Source organism: Prionailurus viverrinus, chromosome B3, assembly GCF_022837055.1.
Source record: "Prionailurus viverrinus isolate Anna chromosome B3, UM_Priviv_1.0, whole genome shotgun sequence".
Lineage (NCBI taxonomy): Eukaryota > Metazoa > Chordata > Mammalia > Carnivora > Felidae > Prionailurus > Prionailurus viverrinus.
In genome coordinates, this window is record NC_062566.1 from 21661827 (window position 1) to 21674641 (window position 12815).

Genomic DNA, 12815 nt, shown 5'->3' on the forward strand with positions numbered 1-12815 from the left:
CACATTGTTTTGCAGCCATCACTAACGTCTAACTCCAGAATACTTTTCATCTTGCAGGACTGAAACTCTGCTCCCATTAAACACTAACTCCCCATTCCTCCTTCCCCCAGCCCTTAGCAACCACCATTCTGCTTTCTGTCTCTCTGAATTTTATTACTCCAAGTGCCTCATATAATTTGATTTATAAAGTATCTGTCTTTTAAAAAAAAATTAATGTTAATTTATTTTTGAGAAAGAGAGAGAAAGAGAGAGAGCAAGCGAATGGGGGAGGGGCAGACAAAGGGAGACACAGAATTCAAGCAGGGTCCAGGCTCCGAGCTGCCAGCACAGAGCCCAATGAGGGGCTCGAACCCATGAACTGTGAGATCATGACCTGAGTGAAGTTGGGCGCTTAAACAACTGAGCCACCCAGGTGCCCCTAGTCTGTCTTTTTTGACTGGCATATTTCACTTAGCAAAACATCCTCAATGTTCATCCACATGTCATTATATTGTATGTACATATACACATATATATACATATTTTAACTTTCTGAATATTATGATATTTTGATATCTTAAAAAACCTTTTTTGATTGAAGAGAGACTGCTCTTTTGGGACTAGCCAATTCTTAGAGATAACAAAGGGCCTAGCCAGGAGCATACCTTTGATATGCAAGCTAACCAATCCAGAGCCTTACTTCCTCTCTCTGATCCTTACACTGCAGGAAACATTGTTCTTCTGCTTAATCATCCCAGGACCATTACAGACCACAGGAAGTATTCAAACTAGTCAGTCCTACCTGTTTATCCTGCTCTCTGTGTCTTTCCCTTGGAAACCCTGTTTATGATCATGGCATAAATGTCTTCTCCCTCTACCTTGCCCTATCTTCTGTATCCTGACCACCGTGGTGTCTTTCCCATGTGGTCCTGAAAGGCATATCTCCTGTCTGTAAGACTTGTGAGTATAATAAACTTTGTTATTTGGAACCTCTTCTTTTGTGGCCACACATGGCTGACCATCACATAAAATAATACAAAACAGTCAGAATTTCCTTCCTTTTTAAGGCTGAATAATTTTCCATATGAATATACTACATTTGGTTTATCTATTTATCCCTTCCCAGGTACTTGGGTTGCTTTCATCCGTTGGCTTTTGTGAATAATGGTGCTATGAACATGAGTGTACAAATATGTTTGTTGTTAAATCTTTGGAGAAGTAGAATTGCTGGGTAATGTAATTCTATGTTTATTTATTTATTTTTTTTAAGAACTGCCATGCTGTTTTCCACAGTGGCTGTATCATTTTGCATCCCCACAATGCACAAGACTATATTTTTCTGCATGTGCTTGCCACCACTTATATTATTTTTTCAATGTTACCATCATAACGGATGTGAAGTGGTATTTCGTGGTTTTGATTTGCATTTCCCTAAGAACTAATGATGTTGAGCATCTTTCATGTGGTTAATGGCCATTTGTATATCTTTAGAGAAATGTCTAAGTCCTTTGACCATTTTTAAATTAGGTTTTTTGCTTATTTGTTGTTGAGTTATAGGATTTCTTTCTATGTTGTGGACATTAACCAATTATCAGATATATGATTTGCAAATGTTCTCTCTAATTCTCTGGATTGCTTTTACACTCTGTTGACTGTGTCTGATACACAGAAGTTTAATTTTGATGTAGATTTATTTATTTATTTATTTATTTATTTATTTATTTATTTATTGTTGCCTGTGCTGTTGGTGTCATACCCAAGAAATCATTGTCAACTGCAATGTCATGATCCTTTACCCTTATGTTTTCTTCTAAGAGTTTCATAGTTTTCAGTTTTACCTTTAGGTTTTCGATCCATTTTAAGTTAATTTTTGTACATAGTGTAAGGGCTAACATCATTCTCTTTCATGCAGATATCCATTCTACCCAATAACATTTGTTGAAGAGACTGTCTTTTTCCCATTTAAATGATCTTGGCGCCCTTGTCAAAGTTCATTTGTCAGGGCCTAATCTTGAGCCTTTGAATTATAAACCTTGAGCCCACCTGTGATCTTTCCCAAGTGCCACTGTCAGAGCCATTTTCTTACAAAGCTCCTTTTACTTTAGCATGGTACTGCTTTATAAGATTATTTGCTTCAAACAATTTCCCTGTTTTGTGTGCACATGTATGCGACCGCCCGTGTGTGTGTGTGTGTGTGTGTGTGTGTGTGTTTATTCCAAACTGTTATTCCTTAAAACCTTCATTGCACACTTAATACTCATTTGGCACTTCCCACTTCAAGTTGTTAAGGCTTTATGTCTGTAGGTCCTTTTTCATTTAATGAGATTAAGAGCTCTGGAAGCCTAAGCTCTAATACCATAAAACAACCAGAAAACTCTCTTGCAAAAAAGTAGGTTCTCAATGGACTGACTTAACACAGGCTTTTGTATGACATCACCAAAGGTTATGCAGTGTCTGGTGGAGACAGACAACTTGCTGAATCCAATGAAGTTGAAGAAAGATGCTACTATTTGTAGTAGTTAACAAATCTCAGTCTAAAATGAAGAACAGTCATTTTATGAAATGTAAACACTACATACATAATATATAGAATAGTGTTGGGTATTTTCCAAAATGCCAACAGCTTTTTGAAGCTAATATGACTTGCTTGTCCTGACAGATGTTAAGAGTGGTTGGTGCGAATTCATAATCATTGTTTTCATTTTCATGGAGGCCCAGAAAACATGGCTTGGGCTACAGACTGCTGGATATGCAATTTAATGAGACTATGAGCTCAGAAGTGCCACTTATAGTTTGAAAAGTAGAGTGAAGAAGTTCATTTGTGAATTATTAGTTATTTAGCAAAACTAAAGGAAGTTTATTGAAATGATTGCAGATACAAACACTTTTGTTTCCATAGAAGCAATTTGTTTCATGTGCAAAGGTTTAGAGTCTTGTTCATGTTCCTCTGGGGCAGAAATATTCTGAAATCGGGGCTGTCATTCCTTTTATCAGTTGCTAAATACTGAGGAAAGAGAACCTCCTTATTTTCAGAGGTCATGAACTCCTGACTCTTGCAATCTCATTACTGGTCCCTACCAAGGAAAGAGAAATTGTTTTCTTTCAGGAGAAATGAAGCATTTTTACCTCTGATGCACAATGTTGGGTTACAGTCTCTCATCATATCCATTTTATGCCCTCGTAGTTGAAACTGTTATTCCTTGACTTACTAAAGTGTTGTTTTTAAGTTATAAGATTATAAATCTGTGATATGTGTAAATGTCTTTAAGTTCTAACAATAACAATTATCAGTATTCATTATTCTTCCCTGATGCATGTACTCTCCAGATCTTTGCTTTGAGTCACTTAGTTTTAGATCATTAGCTAGGCAGTCAGGTGATGGATAAGGAACTGGAGCCATCCCAGATATTACTCATCACTGGGGTTTTGCTTTATAGGAAACTGACATTAAATTACTTAGGTAGTGTCTTTTGTTTTTATCATTTTATAGTTGTTGTTTTTTTTTTCTGTATAATCAGCTTAACAAATATTGCAGAATATCTTTATAACCATCTATTCCTGGCAAATTTCAGTGTATTAACTGTCCTTTTTTCCCAAGAATTTATTAAATACAAGTAAGAATCTGTCATCCTTTGAGAATTTTAAAAAGGAAGACAGGGTTTGAATTGCAACTATAAGGCAAATCCAAAAGAAAATCCACCCTTTTCCAACATACCCATGAGGTGTTAGCGCATGAGTCAAAGGAAGTTGAATACTGCTTTCCTCAGTCTCTCTGGCTCAAAGTGTTAACACACATGTATTTTTCTCCACAGTAAAACCGACCGTAATTGACGTTGACATCTATGTTAACAGCATTGGTCCTGTGTCATCAATAAACATGGTAAGAAGCTCTTTTCTGGTCTGAGCACCTCCTCATCACTTCTTGCTTACATCCTCATTGTGAGTTTCTGCTCGAGATTTATCATGCAGGTTTAAGCTCACAATTGAATTCTTAAGTCTATAGCACTAATTGATAGTTTAAAAACTGAAAATAATTTTAAAAAGTCAGAGTGGAGTTTATGACCCTAGTAGTGAGACATGGCTCTACTGTTTAAAAGGTACCTCATTTCCTACCTTGTCCACACATGTATTTATTGCACATAGATTTTCAGATGAGATTATTTGCAGTTATGCAGTCATTGCTTATATCTTATTTCATTAATATTAGGGATGAATATAAATGACAGCTTTTGGCTTTTGGTCAGTTTTTCAGGACTTTTAGTGTTTTAGTGTTTTAGGACTTTAGTGTTTTTCTTTAGGAAAGCATCTGAGATTATCCAGTGTATACTTTTCTCTTCAGTTTGAACTATGTGGGTAAATAAATTATCTTTTTTTTTTTGAACAGGAGAAAGTATGAGATCAAGTATGTGATTTCCTTGAGAGGGTATTTTCACAGACTTAGAGGCAAAATGAGCTCCAAAAGTAACTACAATGTGAAAGAAGGCTTTCCCTGTAAAAAAAGTGCTTAGCTATGAGGAAAGTGTTGGGATGCTGAAATACATTAGTGTAAAAGTGTCTTGCAAGATGCTACAGCCCGTGGTGTGGCTCCCTAAGTGGTGTGCAGGGTTCCAAGACCACACATTTGCATTTGTGGACCCAGTGATTGCAGGAAATCTTGTATACTGGGGACCTTCTTTGTACTTCAGTGCTCCACACTGGCTCCTGGATTTGGGGGGTGAGGCTTCAGGGTGGGGGGATTGCCAAAATGCTGACTTAGATGCTGTCTTTTCATTGCAATGTTCTGTGGATGGAAATAATCCCTCCAGAATTAGTAGCAAAATCAGTTCTTTTCATTGCCAGATATTAAAAGTGTTCATTTTTTCTCTGATGATAGAAAGTTTTCCATGTAGGGGTAAAATTATATTTATGGGTGACTCATTTAAAAAATGTGTCATCCATAAATTGGAGATGGGACACTGGCAAAGAGGTGAAGTGAATAAAAGAGAATTCACTTTACACAGCCTATAGGCTACAGATTGTAAAATGTAAATTGTAAATGTAATATTTCCTTTCTTTGATAAATAATTATTTAGTTGACTGCATAAAAAGCATAATAACTTCTTAGTTCATTTGTTTCTTATTCTGGGGTTTTATTTTCTTACATTAGTTCCACATTATTTATCACCCTTATGTCCAACCCTAATTTATGTCTAATACTAAGAAAGAAGTGCCTCCATAGAGATAGAGTTACAAAATTATTTTAGAAACAACTGCTTGCATTTGTATATCTTATGGATTTTCATAAGTTATAACTTTGAGATCTACTTTGTGCTCAGGATTAAGCTTTACTTTTGGAATTGATAGAAATTTCTGCCTGGAAGTCATAGGCTTCACAGGAGGAGGCTAAGTGACAATCACCCACAGAATGCTATAAGGACTCTCCTAACTATAGACAACCTCTTGGGAAAGCTGGCGGCCTTTGGAATAGATTTCTCTGATGAGGTCTCAATCTGAAACTTGACCGATAGACAGAGATTTGCCAAGTGGAATAGCATGGGGAGGTCCTCAGTAAAAGTCAGGAAGACGGGTGTGTGACCCGATTGGGGAATGAGGGGCTGGCATGTTATTTGAATGCCAAGGGAGCAGGGTGTGGGTAGGCAGCACCTTGGACCTACCTGGGACTGAGGCCCTGGAGCCTTTCTGAAGAGCTGGGCTTCATCCTTAGGTTTTCCTCAGATGGGCGTTGGCATTTGGGAAGTGTGCAGACCCACTTTCATCTAAGTTATGTGTGGGTCATAATTCGTGAGATTAGTTCATACCCAGCAATATGTCTAGTCAGACCCCTTTTCTCCCTTTTAAAGAGAGACAGAGAGGAGTGCTTGGGTGGCTCAGTCAGTTAAGCATCTGACTCTTGATTTCAGCTCAGGTCATGACCTTATGGTTGTGAGATTCTCTCTCTCTCTCTCCCTCTGCTCCTTTCTCTCTCTCTCTCTCTCTGTCTCTCTCTCTCTCTCTCTCTGTCTCTCTCTGTCTCTCCGTCAAATAAATAAATTAATTAAATAAAAAATAAAAAAAATATCTTTAAAAATGAGAGAGAGAGAGAGACAGTACATGGCATAGAAATGACAATGATTTAAAATCATTATTTAAAATAATTTACTCTGACCCCTTCATCAAGGTGGGGGGAATGATCTTAAAATGGTCTGAGGTGTTGTAAGACCTCCATCATCTGAGAAAAATAATTAGCATTAAAATAATATACATCCTGTGGCAGACAAACCAAAATACTGGTGTTAGATTTTTTTAACATTTACTTTTGAGAGACAGAGAGAGGCAGGGCATGAAGAGGGGAGGGAGGGAGAGAGAGAGAGAGAGAGAGAGAGAGAGAGAGAGAGAATCTGAAGCAGGCTCCAGGCTTTGAGCTGTTTGTTAGCACAGAGCCTGATGTGGGGCTCAAACCCACAAACTGCGAAACCATAACCTCAGCTGAAGGTGGACACTCAACCGACTGAGCCACACAGGCACCCACCAGTGAGGAGATTGAGTAAAAATCTTTTCCAGTTAACCCCCCCCCCACCTTAAAAGATGCCCTGAATACCTTGAAAATTCATTGGTCCATTTTTTTTTCTTTCCAGGAGGTGTGTCTACTTCAATGAAAGGCTAGAGCAATAAATGTTGGTTGCCTTTTATTTGTGAAAGTGAAGCAAGTGTCTAGGCAACAGTGGGCAAGATGAATGACAGGAAATGCATTGCTCTGGAAATAGGGACATGTTTATTATGGCCAGTTCTCAGAAGAGCTAGAGTTGTCTAGACTCTAGCTACCCTGTCTGCTACCAAGAGGAATATTATTGTACTACTAACTTATGTCAGCTAAGCAAAGTGTAAGGCGTAGGCAAAGGTCTGTTACATAGATAGATAGATAGAGATGATAGATTGATCTAGATACACAAAGGTACATTTAAATATTCAAGTCCTATATTCTCTGGGGTGAATTTCTCTATTTCCATCTTTGTTCATTCAGTAAATGTTTGCCATATGACTGTTGTGTGTCATGAATGGTGCTGGGTGCAGGTTAAGACAAAGATGAATGGAAGGAGTAAGGTTCAGATTCATGAACAAAGCATTATGGTACACAGGGGGACAGAACAAAGATAAATTCAACACTAAGTGTCCCAGAGGGGAGAGTATCCAGTAGCGCTGAGGAATGTTTCAAGAGGCTCATTAGTCAGGAGCTTCAGAATGGTTTTTTCACCACTGAGTAGTATTCCACTGTATGTATATACCACATCTTCTTTATCCATTCATCAGTTGAGGGACGTTTGGGCTCTTTAACATGGATGGAACTGGAGGGTATTATGCTAAGTGAAACAAGTCAGTCAGAGAAAGACAGATATCATATGTCTTCACTCATATGTGAAATTTGAGAAACTTAACAGAAGACCATGGGGGGAGGGAAAGAAGAAAAATAGTTACAAACAACGAGGGAAGCAAACCGTAAGACACTCTTAAATATAGAGAACAAACTGAGGGTTGATGGGGGGTGGGGGGTCAGGGGAGGCAGGGAAAATGAGAGAAGGGCATTGAGGAGGGCACTTGGGATGAGAACTGGGTGTTGTATATAAGTGGTGAATCACAGGAATCTCCCCCCCAAAACCAAGAGCACACTATGTATACTGTATGTTAGCTAATTTGACAATAATCATATTTAAAAATTAATAAAATAAAATAAGCAGGTGGCAGAAAAAAGAATTGCTTTTATAAACATAAATGTTTATTTTTTAAAAGACTTTTTTTAGAGCAGTTTTAGATTCACAGCAAAATTGAGAGGAAAGTAAGAGATTTTCCACATACTCCTGCCTTCACATATGCACAGCCTTCCCCTTGTGACCACCTAGTGACTTATCATCACTCAAACATTTGCTTTAGGGTTCACTTCTTGGTGATGTACATCTGTGGATTTGGACAAATGTGTGAAGACATATCCACCATTATAGGATCATACAGAATAGTTTCACTACCCTAAAAATCCTCTTTATGCATTTGCTTCTTGAAGGATGACTATTTCTAACCTTTATGGTCGAAACTTGAAAACCACCAAACTTCCAAACTTTGCTTGGAAGTCACATGATAAAGGAGTTCTTCTCGCATCACTGAATATATCACATACGTCCACTCTATCTATGACACCAAACAATGCAGTTTCAAAAGAATGTAAGGTTCTTCAAAGTGGACCTCATGAAAAATAAAAGCGATTTAAGAGTAGGGGACTGATGGTGTGAGTGGGTATTGGGAATTGAGTCAGGAATAATAAAAAAGAAGAATATGGGGGAGAACAAGAATATCAAATTAAAGAATATATTATGGGGGGAAAAGCACAATTTAGAGATGTGTATGGGACTTAAGGATGTAAATTTGTATTGGGGTTTTAACTGTAATGCTTTAGTATTACAGGCTTTAACCTCATAAATTTATTCCTTTCCTCCTACCAAACATTCATTTGAGTAGAGAGAGAGAAAACAATAATTTCTAGTTCTTTTTCCTGTCCTCCCTCCCACTTTTCTCCTTCTTAAATTGATATTATTAATACTGAAGATTCAGTTTCATACATTCTTCTTGCTAAATAAAAATGAAGAGGCATTTCAGTCTATTGTTTAACAGACTGATTTCATTGTCTTATTTATCTGAGAATTGCTTATGGTTTTTCTAGTTATTGAATAAATCAGAAATGCTTACATGGGTTGAAGAGAATCTTATTTTTTGTCATCTTTAATCACATTCTCTTTGTCACTACAATATATCTAAATGTGCACAGTTCTTTTTTAAAAATGTTTATTTACTTATTTTGAGAGAGAGAGGAAGAGCGAGCAGGAGAGGCAGAGAGAGAGAGAGAGAGAGAGAGAGAGAGAGAGAGATTCCCAAGAGATTTCCTTCGTACTATCAGCACAGAGCCTGACATGGGGTTCAATCTCACGAACTGTGAGATCATGAACTAAGCTGAAATCAAGACTAAAACGCTTAACCCACTGAGCCACCCAGGCGCCCCTAAATGTGCACAGATCTTAACAGAAATTGTGCATGGTTTGTTTCAAGACTGGGAGTCTGCAGATCAGGAGATCTGGCACATTTATTTTTGAGACTGTTCACCATAAGCAACCTTTTAGGAAAGTAACAAAGAAAAGTAATGCTTTGATATCTACTCAGTGTTATCGACCTCATATCCTTTGATCCTCACAAGGTCATGTTAGAGAAGATACTGCTCTTTCCCACTTACTGTGTTTGTAGTGAGTATGTGCAGCTCACAAAGATGGAGATCCCAGAGCAGTGCTTCCAACAAGGACCTACTGCACTTCTGCAGTCAATATCAAAATAAGGCAACAGCACGTACTGAGCCTCAGCTTTAACTTGGAAGTTGAGATGATACTGGCTCAGAGTGATTATAATGTTAGAATCATTTTTCTTTTTTAAAAAAAAATAGACTTTATTATTTTTTATTATTTTTGAGAGAGAGAGAGAGCGCGCGCGCGGGAATGAGTGGGGGAGGGGCAGAGAGAGAGGGAGACACAGAATCTGAAGCAGGATCCAGGCATGAGGCTGAACTCATGAGCCATGAGATCATGACCTGAGCTGAAGTCAGACACTTAACTGACTGAACCACCTAGGTGCCTTTTAATAGACTTTATTTTTTAGAGGAGCTTTAAAATGTTTTCCCAGCTTTGTTGAGATAGAATTGATATATAACATTGTATAAATGTACAGTTTACAATTTGACGATTGGATATACATATATTGCAAAATCATTACTACAATAAGGTTAGTTAACACCTCCATTCCCCCCCTTTTTTGTGACAAGAACTCTTAAGATCTACTCTCTTAATAACTTTTAACTGTATGTTACAATATTATTCACTATAATCACTATGCTTTATATTAGATTTCTCGGAACTTATTCATCTTGATGCTGCAGGTTTCTGATGTTTGACCAACATCTCTCCATTTTCTGCACTCCCAGCCCCTGACAGCCACCATTGTGAGATTTCAGTTTCTTTAGATTCCACGTATAAATAATATCATACAGGGGTACCTGCGTGGCTCAGTTCGTTGAGCATCCGACTTCAGTTCAGCTCATGATCTCACAGTCCGTGAGTTTGAGCCCCATGTTGGGCTCTGTGCTCACAGCTCAGAGCCTGGAGCTTGCTTCAGATTCTTTGTCTCCCACTGTCTCTGCCCCTCCCCTGCTTGTTCTCTCTCTCCTCTCTCTGTCTCTCAAAAGTAAACATTAAAAAATTAAAATAAGATCATACAGCATTTGTTATTCTCTGACTCACATCATGTAGCATTTTTAAACGTACATAAAAATTGGCCAAAAATCACATAGAGTTCCCATATGCTTCTACACACACACACACACACACACACACACACACCCTTGCTCCCATCATTAAAGTATGGCATTAGTATGGAACATTTATTACAATTGATAAAAGAATATACATTATTATTAACCAAAATCTATAGGAGAGTTCACTTTTGGTGTTGTCCATTCTTTGGGTTTTCACAAATGTATATTGACATGTATCCACCATTGTGGTATTGTATAAAATATTTTCACTTCCTTAAAAATCCTCTGTGCTGTACCTGCTCATCCCTGTGTTCCAACCTCAGCAACCAGTGATCTTTTTACTGTCTCCATAGTTTGCCTTTTCAGAGAGTCATATAGTTGGAATCCCACAGTATGTAGCCCTCTCAGACTGGTTTCTTTGCCTTTGTTTTTAAGAGAACTGGTGCTAAGTCATCTGAGGAAATCCAAGATATGTACTAATTAAATCAACATGATGTGACTGTAATAGCTGGTTGTGATTGTGTGTTACCCAGAGATTAAGGGGGCAGCTGTACATGTCATGAGGGCAGGTTAAACATCACCAGAATATGCTCCATGGCCTAAAATACAAAACTTGTAGGAGGACATGCAGCCACTAGGGGAAGGGAAGAATTGTGGGCCCTTGAAGCTTGCTCTGACGTCTGTGAACCTCATCCGACCTCCTTCACTTTTGGCTGCAGTTTAAGAGGGGAAGTCAGTGGACCATGTGGAATCATAGAAGCCCAGGAGGGAGGAAGTTACATTCCATTACAGAAAGATCTATTATTACTACAGGATGCCAAATGCTTCAAAAAATTTTCTGAAAACATCTAAGCCCAGAAAATCTAAAAGAAGGAAGGTTGCAGTGCCACGGTGCCACCCTTGTTTTGGTATTCTTTGCATTTATTCTGCTTAAGGTTCATAGCAGGTTTGCATCTGTACTTTGATACCTTCCATCAGTTTTAAAAATATTTGGCCATTATTTTGTAAAATCTTGCTTCTACACCATTCTTTGCCCCTTTTCACTCTCTAATACTCCAGTCACATAAATGTTAAACATTTCCCTCACATTCCATTTGTCCCGTATGCTTGTAGACTTTTTGACATTCCTTTGCTTCAGTCAGTGGAAAAACTTCCAGACTACCTTTCAACATGACCATTGCCCGTCATCTGTGTCCAGTTATCTGTGAAAGCCAACTGTTGAATTTTTAATTTCAGCTACTGTATTTTTCATTTCTAAAATATCAACTTGATTGTTTATAAGTTAGTTCTCTGGTAAAATTCTCCATTTTGCAATGTATTTCCTTGAATATATTAATCATTAAATGTGGCTGATAGCTGAAGTATCTGGCCATCTGTGGCACCATTTTTATTGTCTGTTTCTTTTGTTTTGTTTTGTTCTCTTTTGTTTTGTTTTGTTTTTCTTTTGTTTGGCCCCATTTTCTGGTGTACCTGATAAGTTTGATTATATACAGAAACTTGCAGAGACTTCAGGTGATGTTTCCTCTCATGTCTGGAGGTCAGAGCTGGCTTGGGTTGGAGTTTTCAGGAGGCTCGGTTGTGCTCTGTTTTCCTCCTACTAGAGGGCATAGCTCCCCAGGGGTCCCAAATGAAGTCCTTGGATGCTTCCCAGTGTCACTCCAAAAAGATCCTAAACTCTAATTTTTATGTTTCTGGCACTAGAAATTGACTGAAAATTCTGCTCTTCTTTTTAAGCCATTTTTTATGACTGATGTTTAACCAATTTTTTATGCAGCTTGATCAGTAAATGTGTTGAGGGAAAACTAGTATGGCTCACTTCCTTATCATTTGTTTTCTCTGAAATCTCAGCCTCTCCAATTAGGACTCCTTGGCTGCCCCAAACTCCAGTTTTGCCTCAAGCTCTATTGAGGTCTATATTCTTAGCAGCCGTTCTCCACTCAGCTCCTCCACATCATGCACCAGACTACCAAGAAATACACTCTGGGGAGAAGGCAGTGTGTGGGAAATGTGGTCTACTATGGCCAGCCTGCCTTCCCATCTGCTCAATTTGATTTTTTAAATGTGTATTTTATCTAGCTTTCCTGTATGTTCTTAGTGAGAGTGTTGGTCTATGACGAATTATCCCATCATAGCCATACACCTTTAGTTTGAACTTTTAAATTTAGATGGAATAAATTTTGATTTATAATAATCAGCAAAGAAGTGATTTGGGGCTCAGAGTAAAGCCCTAGTGAAACATTACTGTTGGACTTTTTTTTTCTTGCTTTAGTAATCTCCCTGAATGCCTTCAGATTAGTGAAGAAGATGGAATTTTCTAGAGACCAGGGTGTCCAGGTTTTCCCTATATAATGACTCTCCAAGAGAAACTAGAGAAAGTTAATGATGTATTTCTTCTGGCGATATTAGTTTTAGAGGATCAGAGCACTTGTCTGTTATAGATTGCTTAAGAGGATGGTCTTATATATGTAGTTTTAATATTCTTCTAAGAAATGAATAATACTTTCGCACATAAAGCTTA

The 12815-nt window shown here is 38.0% G+C and overlaps 1 protein-coding gene across 2 annotated transcripts in view; it reads left to right on the plus strand.

The window, feature by feature from the left end:
* The window catches only part of GABRG3 (gamma-aminobutyric acid type A receptor subunit gamma3), a 704379-nt gene that overhangs the window by 53673 nt on the left and 637891 nt on the right, over positions 1–12815 (plus strand). For both annotated transcript variants that reach the window (XM_047864203.1, XM_047864204.1), the window contains exon 3: positions 3792–3859. In XM_047864203.1, coding sequence (XP_047720159.1) covers positions 3792–3859 — 68 coding nt within the window. The remainder of the gene's footprint in view (positions 1–3791; positions 3860–12815) is intronic.